General features: G+C 32.8%; 1 protein-coding gene across 2 annotated transcripts in view; it reads left to right on the top strand.

Annotated features, from left to right (window-relative positions):
• The window catches only part of LOC106872359 (muscle calcium channel subunit alpha-1-like), a 437,934-nt gene extending 419,271 nt beyond the window's left edge, over positions 1 to 18,663 (top strand). The window contains exons 43-46 of one of the 2 annotated variants that reach the window (XM_089348769.1): positions 4,919 to 5,088; positions 6,237 to 6,548; positions 11,545 to 11,581; positions 18,562 to 18,663. In XM_089348769.1, coding sequence (XP_089204895.1) covers positions 4,919 to 5,088; positions 6,237 to 6,548; positions 11,545 to 11,547 — 485 coding nt within the window. In that variant the 3' untranslated portion in view covers positions 11,548 to 11,581; positions 18,562 to 18,663. The remainder of the gene's footprint in view (positions 1 to 4,918; positions 5,089 to 6,236; positions 6,549 to 11,544; positions 11,582 to 18,561) is intronic. The other variant, XM_089348768.1, reaches the window with a different exon arrangement.
• The last annotated feature ends 361 nt before the right edge of the window (positions 18,664 to 19,024 follow it).

Below are 19,024 nucleotides of genomic sequence, written 5' to 3'. Positions count from 1 at the left end.
TGTTTGCTCATTTACCTTGAATTTGGTAGACAGAAACTGAAGGAAGCACATTGTAAATTTATATGCATATATCTGTATGTCTTTGTGTTTATGTTTGTCCCCCACCACCACTTGACAACTGATGTTGGTTTGTTTTTCATGCCTATAACTTAGTAGTTCAGCAAAAAAGTTTGATAGAAGTACCAGACATTTTTAAATGAGTACTGGGGTCAATTTATTTGACTAAAAAAAAAAACATTCAAGGTAGTGTCCCCAGCACGATGGCCACAGTCCAATGACTGAAACAAGTAAAACATAAAAGATGTGTGTGTGTGTGTGCTTGCATGTATACACATACATATATGTCACATGCATGCACACATACACACACACGCACACATACACGCGTGCATGCGCACATACACACACACACACACACACGCACACACACACAGAGTAATATCAATTAATGAATGACAAAAGGACAAGAGTTACATAATCACTTTCATGACCTTTAGAAACATTGCCCTCAAAGCTGAATGCTTGAGCAACAAACTATAGTTTCCTCAATGTGATTGAAATAAAGTGTCTGTTTGTTGCAGAAAGCATCTGAATACATAGAGTTGATTACATTCAGAACAATATGTAATATAATACAGGTTGGCGAGTGAAAAACTCCACCTGGAGACTAATACCTATATATATATATATATATATATATATATATATATAATCATAAATATATAGGGATTGACAGTAACCTGCTTCTCCAACATACTGAGAATTCAGAAATAGCAGTCAAAGAACTACTGATTTCAAAACTACAAATTATTACTCCAGATTGATAGCGATAGTAATAATTTGTAGTTTTGAAATCAGTAGTTCTTTGACTGCTATTTCTGAATTCTCAGTATGTTGGAGAAGCAGATTACTGTCAATCCCTATATATTTATGATTATAAATTTTTTACCGAAGAAGGTTTTTTCATACTGAGCTACCCGGCAGAATTGTTAATTATTAATTTTATTACTAATTGATGATTCCCTGCCCTGCATATCTATATATATATATATATATATATATATATATATATTAACTGGAATAAATTCTTGCACATGTATACACATGTACAGAGAGATAAGAACTGACACACATATATATTCATACATGTCCTTATGTCTACACATATCTGTAGAGATACACATACAGGTACAAAGAATAGTATATAAATATATACATGTGTGCCTGCATGCATACATACTTACAGACAGACAGCCATACATATGTATTCACACATTTGTGTGTCTATATATATAAATACGTTTATGCATTTGTTTGTGTATTATATATATATGTATATCATCCCATATATGTGAATGAGTAAGTACCCTTCAGCTGGCATTCAATGTTCCACTGGATCATAGGTGGGATGTTTGAGAGACTGTCTGCTCAAAACAACATAGACGCCAAAAAACAGGTATTGAAAGTATGGTACAATCAACCCGATCATGGTTGTTTGCAAGTGAGCTATGGTTTTATATGTATATATGTTTGTGTATATATATGACCCAGTGGAACATCAATTGATAGTTGAAGGATGAGAGAACTGCATCAGCATTGAGCTGGTAGGCTGGTACTTATTCAGTCACATATATTGGATGATACACACACACAAAGGCACTGTGAAGTGCAACATATAACTAAACATCGGATTCAGTTGTGGGTTCCACACTTCTCTCTAGTGTAGTATGACAGAGCATCAACCCCAGGATAGGATAATATGCAGAAAAGAAGCTTAATAATAGAAATAATAATAATTAAGCAGAAAACAATTATGGTATTCAGTGCTTTAGGTAACAAATACACATTTCAGCAAAAATACAGTAATAAATACATAACAGTTGCGAAAACATTATGCAATCTTGTGCTTCACCTCATCTGTGTCTCAACATTTTGCTGAAATACAAATATGATTTATGAAGCATTGAATACCATACCTGTTTTCTACTTAATCGATTATTTTTATGATTATTACAAGCATGGAATGATGACGATGATATATATATATATATATATACATATATATATATATATATACATATATATATATATATATATATATACATATATATATATATATATATGTATATACACATCAACACACACACACATATATAATGATTAAATGAAAAGATAATTAAATATTTTATCCTCTGCATATGTTTCACCACTACAATTTTTGGAGTACCGTTTCTTCAGAAGGCAAGCAAATACAAGAAATCAGAGTTTTTACATATCAAGAAGTGCTGAAAATATAGTAAAGACACATTGTCTTATTCAAAAAGTAAGCCAAAGGTGTTGTCAGCTAGAGAGCGACTAAGATGCAAAATTTTTTTCATTTACCTTCAATACAATATCTATAGCGTCTTTGGACAAGATCATATGTTATACAGTTTTTTTCAGTACTTGCTGATATATAAATACTCACTGATTATTTTGCATTTATTTCTATGAAGAAAATAATGTACTCCCCAAATTGCATTATTCAAACATAAGTAAAGAATGAAATATTTGATTAATCATTCTTATTCTTCACTTCTTATTTAATTTATTTAAGCATCATATGTACTGTATAAATATTAGAGCTTGTACATCTGTACCTTATGATAATCTGAAGTAAAATAAATATATTTTCCAGTTGTATGTCTTTCAGTGAAATGGTGCATATAAATTGCTAAATGTTATATGTAAAGGTTATATATTGTGCCCTGTTGGATTACAGTTATAACAAATATATATATATATATATATATATATATATATATATATATATATATATGTATATATATATATTAATAATTTAGAGAAGAACCACCAAGATGCAATTCAAACGATGAAGGAGATCAGACACCATCAAGAAAAACATACTTTTCAAAATACTAATTTTAAAACCTATAAAACCTAAAAGAAAATTCATAATCCATAAAATCTATAAAATATTAGATTAAAAATTTAATGTAATTTTTTATTATCTGAATACATATAGTCTAAGCGCGATTTACATAGGCTCAACCTCTAACCAAATCAAATCACGAGTGGCTCAACATATGCATTCTTTTAAGAATAGAAACTTAATTAATTCCACTGGCCTTAGTAAATACATATGGGAGCTGAAATTGAAAGGAATTAAATACAATTTAAAATGTGAAATAGTTTGCAAGGCAAACTCTTATCGAATAGGCAGTAAATTCTGCTCTTTATGCACTAATGAGTTTAAGGAGATACTATTTACTAATAATAAAAAATTGATAAATTCCCAAGATGAACGCAAAATTAATTGTAGACATAAACTTAACTTTTTATATAATAAGTTTAGATAATGTTCATACAAACCTTATTTTAAAATATTTGCTTTAGTAATGACTTTGTAGAAGGGAATAAAGTTTAGTTAGTTGCGAAGGTTTTGTGATTAATACATAGTTCGAATAAAAGGTTTATATAAACCTTATTTTATAATACTTGCTATAGTAATGACTTCATAGAAGAGAATAAAGTTTAGTTAGTGTGTAGGTTTTGTGAAAAATACATAGTTTGAATAAAAATAAACAAACTACTCAGAGACGCATAATTTCACCGAAATATTACTATTACAATAAGAAATCTTTGATAAGATAAGTGATGCTGTTCTTTTTATTAATACTGTTGAACGTCCGAATTCATTTAATAGTTAACACTATCTTTTTATATGTTTTCCTATTCTTAATCCACAGAAAGTATTTCTTCATTAGACGAATTATGCCTTTAACTTGACAGATGATTATTATTATAAAACCTTGACATTTTATGTATTGTACTAATAATTGCTTTCCTAAACATACAGATATTTTTACTTTTTCCTATTTTATTTGTATTTTTAAATATTAGGATACGTTTTTTGAATTTACAGACCTGAAGAGTGTCCTCATTCTGAGTGGAACCTATCTTGATCGATTTATTGTAAATTGCACAGATCTTTTCCACTATTATATGGTCACGAAATGCGTGTAGTCTATTATTCACTTTTGTTTTTATAAATTTACTAAACTGAACTAAATTTTTAATCTAATATTTTATAGATTTTATGGATTATAAATTTTCTTTTAGATTTTATAGTGTTTTAAATCAGTATTTTGAAGAGTACGTTTTTCTTGATGGTGTCTGATCTCCTTCATTGTTTGAACTTCATCTTGGTGGTTCTTCTCTAAATTATTAATATATCTTTCATTATAAAATTCAATTTGATGTTATTAAATTGAATATCCTTGTAAGTTCGGATTTTGACATTTCCTAATATAATATATATATATACATATATATATATATATATATATATATATATATATATATATATATGCACACATATATAAATAAATATATATATATATATATATATATATATATATATGCACACATATATAAATATATATATATATATATATATATATATATATGCACACATATATAAATAAATATATATATATACATATATATATATATATATATATACACACACACACACATACATACGTATATCTATATTCATGTGTGTATATATATGTGTGTGTGTATACATACATATATGTGTATGTATATAATACATACATATGTATGTGTGTGTGTGTATATATATATATATATGTATACACGCACATACACACATGTGTGCAATGTAAACATATGCGTATGCATATGTAAAATCACATTACCTACATATGTTTATACAACCTCTGTACTTTCATTTTGTATGTACTTCCTTCAAAATATATGGTTATATGTATTATAATTTCATTCACTCACATATATGCAACCACATATGCATTAATGAAGCTTTCTTTTATTAATTTTTCTTTTTCTTTTTTCCGTTTCCCCTACCTTTTCATGTCCTTTGCAAAATCTAAAGATGACGAACACCTTCGCAGACATCCTAGGTCTGGTGATTACCCTGAAGGAACTGACAGTGCTATCCCATACCGTGCCTACGAGCGTGGTCCATTAGTGATTCCCACACATGTTCTCAGTAGATCAAAGTATGGTTTTGAACGTGGCAGTGCTGAGAGTTTGGTTGAAAAAGTAAGTATTACAATGATATGTCAGTATTCCATATTGTTTTCTTTCTACAATTAATATTAAAATCAGTTTTACTTTTCTAAGCTGAAGTGTTTTCCTTTGAATTTAATTTTGAGACATTAAGCTGATGCTACACTCTTTAACCCTTTAGCATTCAGATTACATTGTCTCTACCCCTCCCTCTTTCACCATTTTCTATTTGTCTCTCTCTCTCTCTCTTTCTCTCTCTCTCTCTCTCTCTTTCTCCCTCTTTCTCTTTTTCTCTCTCTCTCTCGTGAGAGGTTAGACATGGCTGGTTTGAACATAAAACATGTAAATTATTTAGGCCAGATACAGCTGGTTTAAATTAATAAAGGGTTAAACTGCAGTATTTACTCTTTGAATCAGTAACTCCCAATCATATCTGTTGATCAACTCTGTTTCACTGTCTCATATTTGAAAATGATCCTTTGTATTTTGCCTGATGTGCTAACTATTCTGCCAGTTCACTGCCTTTCCATACCCACAATATAATGAAATACTGTTTGTGTTAATCCATCATTTCTAAGTCTTAGCAGCTTTAGCTCATGCAGAGAGATTTTATATATGTTTTTAAAAACAATAATCAAATTTATCTTCCCTTGTTCAAATATTATCTTGCTTCAATGCGTGTCATTGCAAATTTTGATGGCTGTTGACATATTATATCTTTAATATATTAATTGGATGAAAAGAAACAATGCTCGTGATCTTTACAGCTTGCTAAAACTGATGTAATTGATGTTCAGCTTGTTGTTTGGAAGGACAGCAAGTAAGCCATTGTATAAACAGATAGAAGAGTGTGGGGAAATATAAGTGAAACTTGTGGCACAGTAGAATTGTTGGAATGTGGAAAGGGCTTCATCAGCACATTCTGCAATGTGATGGTCTGGCAGGAAGATTCCAATCCAAATGGTCTGTTATGTTTGCTGTGACATTTATTGACATTATCAAACATCATCGTCATTGCCATCATTTAACGTCTGCTTTCCATGCTGGCATGGGTTGGATGGTTTGCCTGAGGATTGGTGAGCCAGAAGGCTGCACCAAGCTCAATCTGATCTGGCAAAGTTTCTACAGCTGGACACATCTTTTACTTCCCTTATTTTAGTTTCATTTATTTTCTTTTTCAGGTACTTGAAGAAGAAGGTCTCCGGAAATACGTAGACGTAAAGTATTTACAACAAGAAATCAAAGAAGCTGGTGGTGGTATGTCACAAGAAGAACTTGATCGTGCAGCACATGACCTCATCCGATCATCAGTCCATGGTGGTATTCACCCATCTTATATTGACCAGCGTTTAGGTGGCTACAAAGGCCACGAAATGAAAGATTTAAATCAATTTTCAAGAAGTGCCACTCCTACTCACCGGTTACGAAGGCAACCCCATTTGCCTCATCCAGAATTTATAGATGATTATCATGATTCCATGGATGACAGAATGGTAAAATATGTTTTACTTTTGAGTTACTGTTGTGTTTTTTGGAGAGCATCTAAAATATTTCAAGCATACACTTATGTAAAATGTTAACTCTGTATTGTGTATGTGTTTATACAATATCTTTAAGTATGATATATATGATAAATGTAACTTGAGGAAGATCTGGCTATTATTTCTAGAAGGAACAAACAAATGTAAAGAGACTCTGTTCTTGGCATATGTGTGTGGGTATGTTGTGTGTGTGTAAGCATGTATATTGCTGACCTTAACTATATATATACCAATTGTTGATTTCATACATAGGAATGTGGTATCAAAATTAAAGAGTAAGGGAGATTATATGTTTTAATATTCATACTTTCTGTAGAGCCTTAACAATACACATGAAATAACCATAACTGGGAATCAAAACCTTGTTGCCAGTTTGGCTCTCTAAGTGCTTCCCTTTAACTTACAGTGTATAAGGTTAATGGTTATACCAATTATTAATATTAAAACTTCATAACATATAAAAATAAAAGAAATTTGGTCTATGCTATTTCTATATTCTTTAATGTTAATTTTCTGGTAATTATGCACACATGATGCTTGACATCTAGAATCTCAGAAAATTTTTAATTAATACTTGTGTGTGTGTGTGTGTGTGTGTGTGTCATTTATTATACAAAAATAAAATAACCTAATATATGAAATAGAATTGTATCTATTTGTTAACTATGATGAGGATGCATGATGTAAATAAGTAGTGAAGCTTACAGCATCAAATATACATCTATGTAAATACTTTTTAAATAGTTCAATTTCTTATACCTCTGTCATCAATGTATTTACATCATCGTAAACAAAGGTACTTTAACTCTTTCTTCATTAATTTCCAATTAGCATAAAAGTGTCTCTTTAGAGATGGAAATATTATAAAAGTCTAAATGCGACATATTATAAAAGTCTAAATGCGACATAATCATAAGTAATCTTAAAGCATTCTTCTGAAAATCTTCCTAAAATCTTTTGGGTGACTCCCTTTCTACTGTTCTTTTTCTTAGGTACTTTATGTGTAGTTTGTAATTTTCAGCTTCTTTCCCATTCTAGTTATCCCTTTTGATACCAACCTGCCTGAGACTGTCCCTTGTTTTATCATGCAAACTTTGTTTAAAGGGATTTAAATTTAAGCCATCCATCAAAATTTCAAGTTAATTTATGTTTAAGACACCAGCTTAGTAATGACAAGTTTAATTTACTAAATTCTTCATTGTTTTCAAACTGAATTGAAACAATCACAGTATATTCCAATAGAAATATGATAACAAAAGGATTAAGAAATATACTGAAATTTTATCAAAGGTTATCATCTTTTTTAATGTCAGCAGTATCAGTTTTAATTTGCAAAGAATTTCTCTTTCTCTCTCTCTTTCTACATTCAGTTCACAATTGTTTCCTCAAATATTTCAAAGCCTTATTCCACCATACTCATTGTTCCAACATCACTTTACAATAGTTCTATTAAGTATACTTGGATAAATTGCTGGTAATTCTTATGAAAGTCTCTTAATTTTCAATGGTTATAAGATAAAAATATCTTTTTATCCTTAATTGGTCATATAGTTATTAAAGTCAAGTTAGCTTGGCAAGGATCATCTCTCCCCAGACTATTGAATAATCAGAAATCAGGTATAAGGACTAAGTAAATTGAAATGGTTAAAAATGTGATCAAACCTGCATTGCAAACTTGATTTTCTGAGAGCATAATCTGCCCACAATATTCACCTGTAAGATATTATGCTATGAAATAAAATTGTTGTTTGATCTGCATAAAAAAGCAGTCAAATCTTCCTCAAATCACACCATACTATTTTAAGATGGAAGGATATAATAAAAATGAATTTATCATGTACAGTGCTCAGGTGCACTACAACTCATCAGAAAAAGTAGTTTAAAATGCATGAACAGTACACAGAATCAAATCTCATCTGTGAATGCATGGAAAACAAACCTCCACCAACTATTCTGCCTATATGTCTGTGCATACCTTTGAATGCAGTGTATGCCAGAAGGTTTGCAAATCCAATGGAGGCCTCAAAAGACATTTTAAGATCCACAAAAAGTAGAAGTTATCTGCAGCTCTTGGTGGTCCAAATCGGATGTGCAATCTATGTGGGTGTCTTTTCAGAATATTGTCTGGTTTAAAAAGCCATATCAGATGCCATGATGGTGCTAAGGTGTAGGTACAGGAGGTGGTCAAACTCTGCATAAGGAGTAGACAACCACCATATATATATGTGTGTGTGTCATCTTCATCATCATCATCATTTAATGTCCGCCTTCCATCTTGGTTGACATTTGTCAGATGATATCAGAGATCAAGGGGGAGATAAATGACATTCGCTTCATTAATTTTACGTTGAGATCAGAACTTTGGGATAAATTGGCCAACAGTTAGAATTCAACTTGGGACTGGAACAATAGAATGATTGCATTGCAGAATTAATTCTCATCTGTCCTTAATCTCTGATCAAATATCACTAGGGTTATGGTCATTATAGACATATTATAGTCATGCTATTTAGCTCTCTTTAGTTTTCGGCCTCAGACTCAATTAGCCCTCCACAGGAGCCAGCTTAAAAGTCTACAGTCATTGTTCGTTGTTTGTCTCTCTTCTTTCTCTATAGTAGTAGTTGTCTGTCAACATTACCCAAAACTGATTTTCACCACATCAATCTGTATCCTTTTCAGTGAGTTTATATTTTCAGTGAGTTTATATATTGCTTGATTTTAAATTGCTTTTTTTCTGTTGTTACATTTCTTTAGTTAATATGTGAGCAAATGATGTGTTGGTGTTTATTTGTTTACTTTGCTTCTTTTTGTTGTTACCAACACAAGAATATATGTTTGTGTGTACCTATGGTGATGCAGACAAACAACAACTGCTTTGAAAAAGGAGAGAACTGTAAACAGACAACAACTGTGTGTGTCTGTTATTAGTTATGAGTCTTCCAAAGTATAACTTTGTGTGTGGGTGTATGGGTGTGTAAAGAAAGATTTCACTTAGGCATAGTAATACTAATAACCTACTGTTGAAACTTAATATACATATGCTTCAAAATAAAGTCTTAGGCAAGTACAAATCATAATATAAAATTAACGAAGTGACTAGGCAACAAGAATTATGTAATCAACTTCATTAGCTTACAGCTGTCATCATCATCATCATCGTTTAATGTTCGCTTTCCATGCTAGTATGGGTTGGACAATTTGACTGAGGACTGGCAAACCAGATGGCTATGCCAGGCTCCAATCTGATTTGGCAGAGTTTCTACAGCTGGATGCCATTCCTAATGCCAACCACTCCGAGAGTGTAGCGGGTGCTTTTACGTGTCAAAATGCAGTGTACTTAGAGCTGAGTACTTGTGCATCACCTTATATCTTCTTCGGAGCCTTCAAAATGAAGAGTATGTTTATTTGGGCAAGCTTTTAAATGCATGGAAAAGATCACCTTCAAAAAGATAAAAATACATAAGAAATGATATATAGAGTTTGAGGGGAAGAAGCCACTCCTAGAAAAATATGCAGATTTAAATAATCATATGTATATGCATATATGTATATATATAAGTGTGTGTGTGTGTGCGTGTATGTATATATATATATATATATATATATATATATATATATATATATATATACATACACACACATACATACACACACACAGAGAGCTAATTAGCATGACTATAATACGTCTATAATGACTATATACCCTAGTGGTGTTTGATCAGAGATTAAGGACATCATCATCGTTTAACGTCCGCTTTCCATGTTGGCATGGATTAAACGGTTTGACTGAGGCTCAATCTGGTCTGGCAAAGTTTCTACAGCTGGATGCCCTTCCTAATGCCAACCACTCTGAGAGTGTAGTGGGCAGTTCTGGTAACGGCCACGTTCATGCTCAAAAGGGGTTTTTATGTACTACCTGCATGGGAGCCAGCCTGGCGGCACTGGCAATGACCATGCTCAGATGTTGTTTTTCACATACCACCAGCACATGTGCTGGTAAGGTGACGCTGGCTACAATCATGCTTGAATGGTGCTTTGCATGTGTCACCGGCATGGGAGCCAATCCATGGGCCTGACATATATATATATATTAATCAATGTGTACAGTATTATATATCCATTATGACCGATCTTACTTATCGGTTTCATACTTGAAGTTCAACTGAGTGTTATGTAACAGTCCAATTATGTAACCCTCCGCTCTTCAGAGAAAGCAGTTATGGAGTGAAATATGACGATAGTATATATATATCATTATCTTCATCATCATCATCAAATATCTGTCTTCCATGCTAGTATGGGTGGGATGGTACCACAAGAGCCGGCCAGGCCGAAGCCTACATCAGACTTCTGTGACTGTTTTGGCAGGATTTTTACAGTTGGATGCCCTTCCTAATGCCAATCACTTAGGAGAGTGGACTATATATATATATATATATATATATATATATATATATATATATATATATATATATATATATATATATATATATAATATATATATTCTATATATATACAATAGCCAATTGGCAGAGTTATTAGAGCATTGAATTGATTCTCTATGGTAATAGTTCTAGTTCCCTGCATTCTTAGTTCAAATCTCACTGCATTCAACGTTGCCTTACATCCTCTTGGAATAGATAAATAAGGTGTTAGTTTTGTCTTGGGGTTGATTCTTCTCTTCCTCTCTTTCTGTCTATCTCTCTTCCTGGAGTAAATTAGCTGTGGTCAGACCTGGAAAGGTATGGCTTCTGGCAGGCCAAAAAGTAACCAAGATATGTCTATGTCACAATGGTATCCCTATGACACCATCAAGGTATTGAGGGTCCAAGACTTGACATTGCATTTCTTTGTGTGTGAGTGTTTGTGTGGGTGTGTATAATACATGTATGTATATATGTATACGTACATGCACACATATATATTATGGTTCTGATTCTTATTTCAGTGACTCTGTCACTCAGGAAGCTAATCCTGAAACACAGGTACATATCTCCTCTCATCTTAACTTTTCGTTCTTGTTTGTTTCGTTTTCTTAACATATTTACTCTTTAACATCTATAGAGCATGGAGATTTTTGTACTTCTTGACATCATTTTTTCCTTTTGAGAGGAGAGGGCTGAACCTGAATCCTCATTAGTTTAACTGTTTTCTACTGACACACCTTATCTCTTTTATATCAGACCTTTTAATTCTTGTTTCTTTTTCTATATTTATCGTTCCCATTTCTGATTTTATTCTAATATCTAATTTTTAGTGAGAGAATGGACATGAAAGTAACCAGCAGTACAACTTTCAATTAGGTCAAGCCACCTGGCTGTAATGGGTACCATGGCTTGAGGTAATCAGTAGCAAATCTTTAAAAGTGATGAGTAGTTTATTAATTTGCAGTGCTAGGTTCAGCAATTCTTGTGCATACAGCTTTTCAAAGGAAAGACCTCCGTCCACCAAGCTGAACTGCCTGATATACTCTGTAGAAGAACCTTTCTACAACCCTCATTTTTATTCTCTCAAGTTTTCTGTCTCATATTGTAAATTTCAAAATTAACTCTCTCTCTTTCTCTCTCTCTCTCTCTCTCTCTCTCTCTCTCTTTCTCTCTCTCTCTCTCTCTTTCTCTCTCTCTCTCTCTCTCCCTACTATTCTACATTGTGATTATTTTTCAATAGACTTTTTTTTTTCTTCAAATCTTATCTGTCTAGAACAGTAACTCTGTTGGATTGATATAGTGAAAACCCTTGGAATAGGAATGGCACTCACTTGTAATTTTGTCGATTAAGCAACTAGTAAATAATTTTTTCAGTTATTAGGTAAGTTAAACATTTACCCTTATAACATGTTTCATCAGTTAGTGTCAACTGATTCAATATTAGATGACAAACTGTTGAGGTGTTTAATTGTCTCTTGGATGCATATATAATTCTATGTGCCTCAGGTTACTTTGATGTCAAGAGTAAGAACCAGATTTTCTGAAAGTGATGTGATGGAATAATATTTTATGCACAATGATTTTTAGCTTTCATCCATTTTCAACACTCCCGAATCCAGATATAAGTAGCATCTTTATGAGACTTTATGACTCAAAAATATATTATGTTATATTTTATTATATCATAATCATAATTATTTCACATCGTCTTTACATGCTGCATTAGTTCAATAGGTTTACTTCAGCATAATATGGTACTACTTAGTGCAGCCTCTTGTCAAATCTTTTATAAAGTCTAGCACATGAGATCAGACTTCCTGTTCTTCTCTCATCTTTTCCTTAACTTGAATTGTTTGGCAGTTCATCACTCAACTATTACATGTCTGTGCCAGTACAGTCTTCTATCTTGTAGATGACAGGTGATTCTTCTGATGCCCTTTTATCCTCTCAGCTCATATGTGTGCTGCTATTCATGCATGCCAACATTACACATTCCTTATTACTTTCCAACCTTCACAACACATCCATATTCAGTGCCCATGTCTGTCTCTAAATTTAAAAAAAAAACTAAAAATGCTATGGTTATATTTGAGGAACTCCATGTAGGCATACATGTACACACACATGAATATAAACACACACATACATGCACATATATACATACACACACAAGCCACAAGCATATAACTGTAAATAAAAAGCTGGATAGTGGCCACACTATTTGCATTTTGATGTGATCACGTTGTTTCCAATATTTTCTATTTTTATGTTGAAGTTTATTTTGCTTTTTTTTCCATTGCCAAAGGAAATTTGGCTGTTTTGTGACATTTCTTTTATAAGGCAGTATGATTTTAATAATTTTGTTTGAATTTACAGTTCATTATACCCATATATCTTTTTTCATTCATTCTGAAACTTGGTGTAGTAGAATGTTGGATAGAAGAATTTTCATATTGTTGGTGAAGCTGTAACTGGTTTTAAAATTGTAAATCTTAAAAAGTTTTCTATATTTGTGGTTTCTAGAGAAGTTATTGTTTATTACTCTTGAAAACTTCTTTGCTATGTTAAATTTAGATTAAGTGAGGAAGGGTCATAATCCATGTTATCTTCCAAAACAAAGCATCTCATTAGGCAGAAACTTAGTAAAATAAATTTTAGAACATAGCTGATTCCAAGAAAAAATCACATACAAACCACCACCAACAGCATACCCCAAAAAGTGACAATATATGAATTCATATATACATATATTATATATATATATATATATATATATATATAATATATATATATATATATATATATATATATATATATATAATTATATAATTATATGTATTTATTTAATCCTAATAAATAATAATTCGGATAGAATAAATGGGTTAATAGAAACCAAGGTAGCAAAGATCACAAAATAACTGTGGCGTAATTCCTGTTAGTGAGGCAGAAACTCCTTGATATTTTGGGTATTTGAGTATATATAAAAATTTAAGGAATGGAGTAAACGCATGTTATAACTGCATACTTTATTCCGACATATGTTTCGAAGAATTACAATTTATGCGATCCATAGGAATTGTCGATGTTAAAAATGTAAACTTCTCCTCAGGGAATGTATGGGAACCATCTTAAACGTAAGACATTATGACCGAGTATCATAATGTCTTACGTTTAAGATGGTTCCCATACATTCCCTGAGGAGAAGTTTACATTTTTAACATCGACGATTCCTATGGATCGCATAAATTGTAATTCTTCGAAACATATGTCAGAATAAAGTATGCAGTTATAACATGCGTTTACTCCATTCCTTAAATTTATATATATATATATATATATATATATATACCTGATTAATAGTTGATTTCATGTAAAAGTCAACCCCCTATTTTGGGCCAAAAAATTGGGAATTTTCCATACACTCCATATAAAAGCCAACCCTAGTATTTCACAAACAACAGAACAACATTCGTGAGCCAAGGTACTGTATTATCCTGTATGTAGAAATAACACTGTTACAAAACTGTGTGGCTACCTTACTGTAGCCTGCTCTATAAGTGGAATGCTCAATGCTTATAGTAAAACACCATTTAATTGCATGCACTACACATCTGTTGATGGGTGCTACATTACTATTACTAAAATGTATGCACAGGATATGCTGCAAGCCTGCATATATCTTGAAGCACAATAAACACATGCATCATACACTCATTGTTTACATGGAGAGAAACATGTTTCACAAACAGCACTATTGGCAAACACTGGCAAACCCCACTGTCTGAATCCAAACAAAGCATGACTGTCTGAATTTGTACATAAGCCTAAAAACATTCAATTAATTACTAGATCAGTGGTTCCCATGTGACCTTTATATTTTCCTCATCTCCGAACACAATAAACACATGCATCATATGCTCGTCTTTTTACATATACTCATTTTTTTACATATGCTTGTCTTTTCACAGACAACACTATTGATGAACAATAGTAAACACTACTGTATGAATTCATACAGAGGACTGACTTCAGTAAACCTAAAAACATTTAGTTAATCGTTAGATCAGTAGTTCCCAAACTTTTTTTTGCTGCAGAATCCTTTGACATTATTTTTGAAAGCATGGAACCCCTGATAACTTTCTGGGAAACCTGGGGTTTTGCAGAACACATTTTGGGAACCCCTGCTCCAGATTAACAACTCTACACCACATTATGGACATTTACTGGTAACTACACATAAGAGCTATGTGGTCTTGTTTAAGGGTTTTGTTATTTACTAGGACACGTGTTTTGATGCATAGAATTGGTAACATTACTGTAATTCATTGTGTTTTTGTTTTTATTCACTTAGAGATCAGTTGGGCTTCTGCTGCTGATATGGTACTTCAGATTCTAGCTTGAATTTCAGCCCCTCAAAACATGTAACAGTTGACCCCATAAATTTGACCTTACAAAATGGTCTAAAAAATTCAACTTTTGCACAAGTATACACAGTATATATATATATGTGTGTTCAATATATAAACACTATTGAACACACATACACAAGGTATGTGTTTTGCTAGTTCATGGGTAGGTTGCGCTTGCAGGTGTAAGAGAGTATATTCTCATCAATACATCTGGTGTTAAAACACCTGGAAGTCATAGACAAATAAGATAACTTGCATTAGATCCCATTCAGGAGTGATGGACATTGATGTTTTATCATTATTGTGACTTGTCAACACCACATACCCTAACAAGGCCCGATGCAAGTTAAATCACTATCATATGTTATATGACTATATATTCTCTTATGCCTGTAAATACAGCTTACCCATGAAGTAGCAAAACACATACCTTGTGCATGTATGTTCAATATTCTTTATATCCCTTGAGCTGCTTCTAATTCATATTTGAATATATATATATATATATATATATATATATATATCTATTACTTTTTTTAGTCAGTGGACTGAGACCATGCTGGAACACCACCTTGAAAGGTTTAGTTAATTGGCCCCAGTACTTATTCTTAAGCCAGGTACTTATTCTATCAGTTTGTTTTTGCCAAACCACTAAGTTACAGGGCTGTAAACAAACCAACACTGGTTGTCAAGTGGTGGTAAAAGACAAATACAAATGCCATAGACACACACACAGATATAATGGGTTTCTTTGAGTTTCTGTCTGCCAAACTCACCCACAAGGCTTTGGTCGGCCTAGGGCTGCAGTGGAAAACACTTGCCCAAGGCACTGCTCAGTAATACTGAACCCAAGACCACATGGTTGGGAAGCTAGCTTCTTACCATACAGCCATGCCTGTGGAGTTGGGGATGTACATATATATATATATATAGAGAGAGAGAGTTATTAATATTTCTAAGTCTCTCTAAAGGAGACTACGGCAGCGGTACTGGAAATTAATAGTTATCGCCAAGCCAACATGGCAGTCCCAAAATTAGGACGAAAGCTGCCGTGAATTAGCTCCAAGAAGCCATCGCCTCTAGCTAGCTATGTGACACACGAAACCTGTGTCCTTTATAACCTTCGAACAGGGGAGGTCAGCAGTGTCCCCCATATATATATATACATATGTATTTCATATCATCATCATCATCATCGTTTAACGTCCGCTTTCCATGCTAGCATGGGTTGGACGATTTGACTGAGGACTGGTGCAACCGGATGGCTACACCAGGCTCCAATCTAATTTGGCAGAGTTTCTACAGCTGGATGCCCTTCCTAACGCCAACCACTCAGAGAGTGTAGTGGGTGCTTTTACGTGTCACCCGCACGATATATGTATGTATATATATATATGTGGATGGATGTGTGTGTGTACACACACACACAGATATATACATTTGTAAATAATACATACACATGTATATGTTTATATATATGTATATATATGCATACATATATATATTCATATATGTTCATGTGTGCATGTATGTGTGTGTGTGTGTATCAACAAGGAATATTTTTCAACAAGGAGTACATTTTTTCTTACATTTAGTGGTTTCCTTTATCCAACTTTCTAGTATTTCTGCCAACAATCCACCAATCATTAAATTATTTTCTCCTTCTCTCTCTCTCCTCCCTCCATCTCCCTCTCTCTCCCCCTCTCTCTCTCTCTCTCTCCATTAATTGCTTTCTTCAAGGACCATAACAAAGTTTAATCATCTTACCATTTAATTTTTCAATTGTTGGTTGCTTAAAAAAATTAATATTTCTTTATCAAATGTTTTGTTTTGAGTGTGTCTTACACTGTAACAACTGAAATTTCACTTGTAAATATTCTGCATAATAATGCACTTTGAAAATAGTTTTTTTTTTCACTGTAAAACTAATGAAATATATCCTTTGGTAGGAACAGGTTCTAAGTGTAGAATGTGATGTGAAGGTGAAATGACTGGCATTTCTATTCTACATATTTGATTCAGGGTTAATTTTGTTTTTTGCTGGAGTTGATTTTACTAATATTTGTACTCAAAAATTATTAATAGTCTTATTTGTTTAGCTATTTTTATGTGTCTAAACAAGGCACAAAATTCTGCTTTCTTTGGTCTGTCTTACTAACAACAGTCCCCATTCTTTCTTCATTGTTAAACATTTAGCAAGAGCAAGGGCAACTTGTTAGAAAAAATATTATTATAAAAGAATTGCAGCAATTGTCACCAGCAACCGTTTCTGTCCACTTTTCATCTTAACATGATTTGCACAGGTTCTTACTATCTGAATCATTTTTTTATTGGGAGCTGCTGCTCTCATAGACTGGTGTTCATTTATATCATTTGGCTTGGTTCCTACAGCTAGATGTCCTTCCAGTTGCCAACCACTTTACAGAATGTATACTGGGTGCATTTTCTTGCAGCACCAACAGTAAAGAAATTGATACGTCCTTAACAAGACATAAATGGAGTATTTATATTTCTATTAGTTGAAAAGCAGCACTGTCTCATAATCTACTAAGTATATTGGCATGGAAGTTTATTCTCTTGAGTCACTTTACCTCCTTATTGTTGCAAGCAATCACATACAAACATGCACACAAGCACTCCGGGCCATCTTAATATCATTATGAGCAATGCACTGGAAGCAATAGTATTTATTTATTGATAGCAAGCACAGCACATATAGTAATGGAGCCCTAGACCCTTGATGTCTCAAGCACTTTCTTCTACAGTTCAGTGTAGCCATATCTCAAAGTGGAACTACACACGTGCACACACACACACATGCATAAATATGTAAAGATATGAACACACATAAACTCATACAAACATACATATATGTAATATATGTATATTTTCTGTATTATACACTATATTGATGTGTTAATGTATGTGTACACATGTATACACATATATTGTATGTACATATTTATATTTCTACTTGTGTGCACATGTGTGTATATATATATATATATATATATTTGACATGTGTATGCATACACACACAAACACACTTATATAAGTATGTCGGTAAGTAGGTATGTATATATGTATGCATGTGTGTAATTTATCTTTATTTCTTGTCTATGCTTTTAGGAACCCTGTCTGCAGATCCAGCATGCTCTCCCTAAGAAATGACTGGCTTTTTCCTTATGAAATATAACATCATGAGCAACCACAATCCCAACAGCAACAAAAGCAACAGCAGCAGAGGAAATTAAATGAAAAAATCTTGTCTTATTTGGTTTGCATTATGATGATGATGATGATGATGAAGATTATGATGAGTACGATTTTTGATGATGTTGATAATGATGATGATCATAAGGATGATGATGATGATGATGATGATCATGATGATCATTGATGATTACACATCCGAGATTTTTATTATCTGTCATCACTGTGTTGTTGCTGTGACAGCTGCGCTGTCATCATTGTCATCGCCGCCGCCGACAACGACAATGATTCCACCTACCCGTCCACAACCGACGGATAAAAACTCCACGGACTCCACCCTCCTACCACCACCACTGGTTAACTGAAATTAAATGCAATT

This window comes from Octopus bimaculoides, chromosome 3, assembly GCF_046866305.1.
Source record: "Octopus bimaculoides isolate indiv1 chromosome 3, ASM4686630v1, whole genome shotgun sequence".
Classification (NCBI taxonomy): Eukaryota; Metazoa; Mollusca; class Cephalopoda; order Octopoda; family Octopodidae; genus Octopus; species Octopus bimaculoides.
This window is presented reverse-complemented; position numbering and strand designations above follow the sequence as displayed.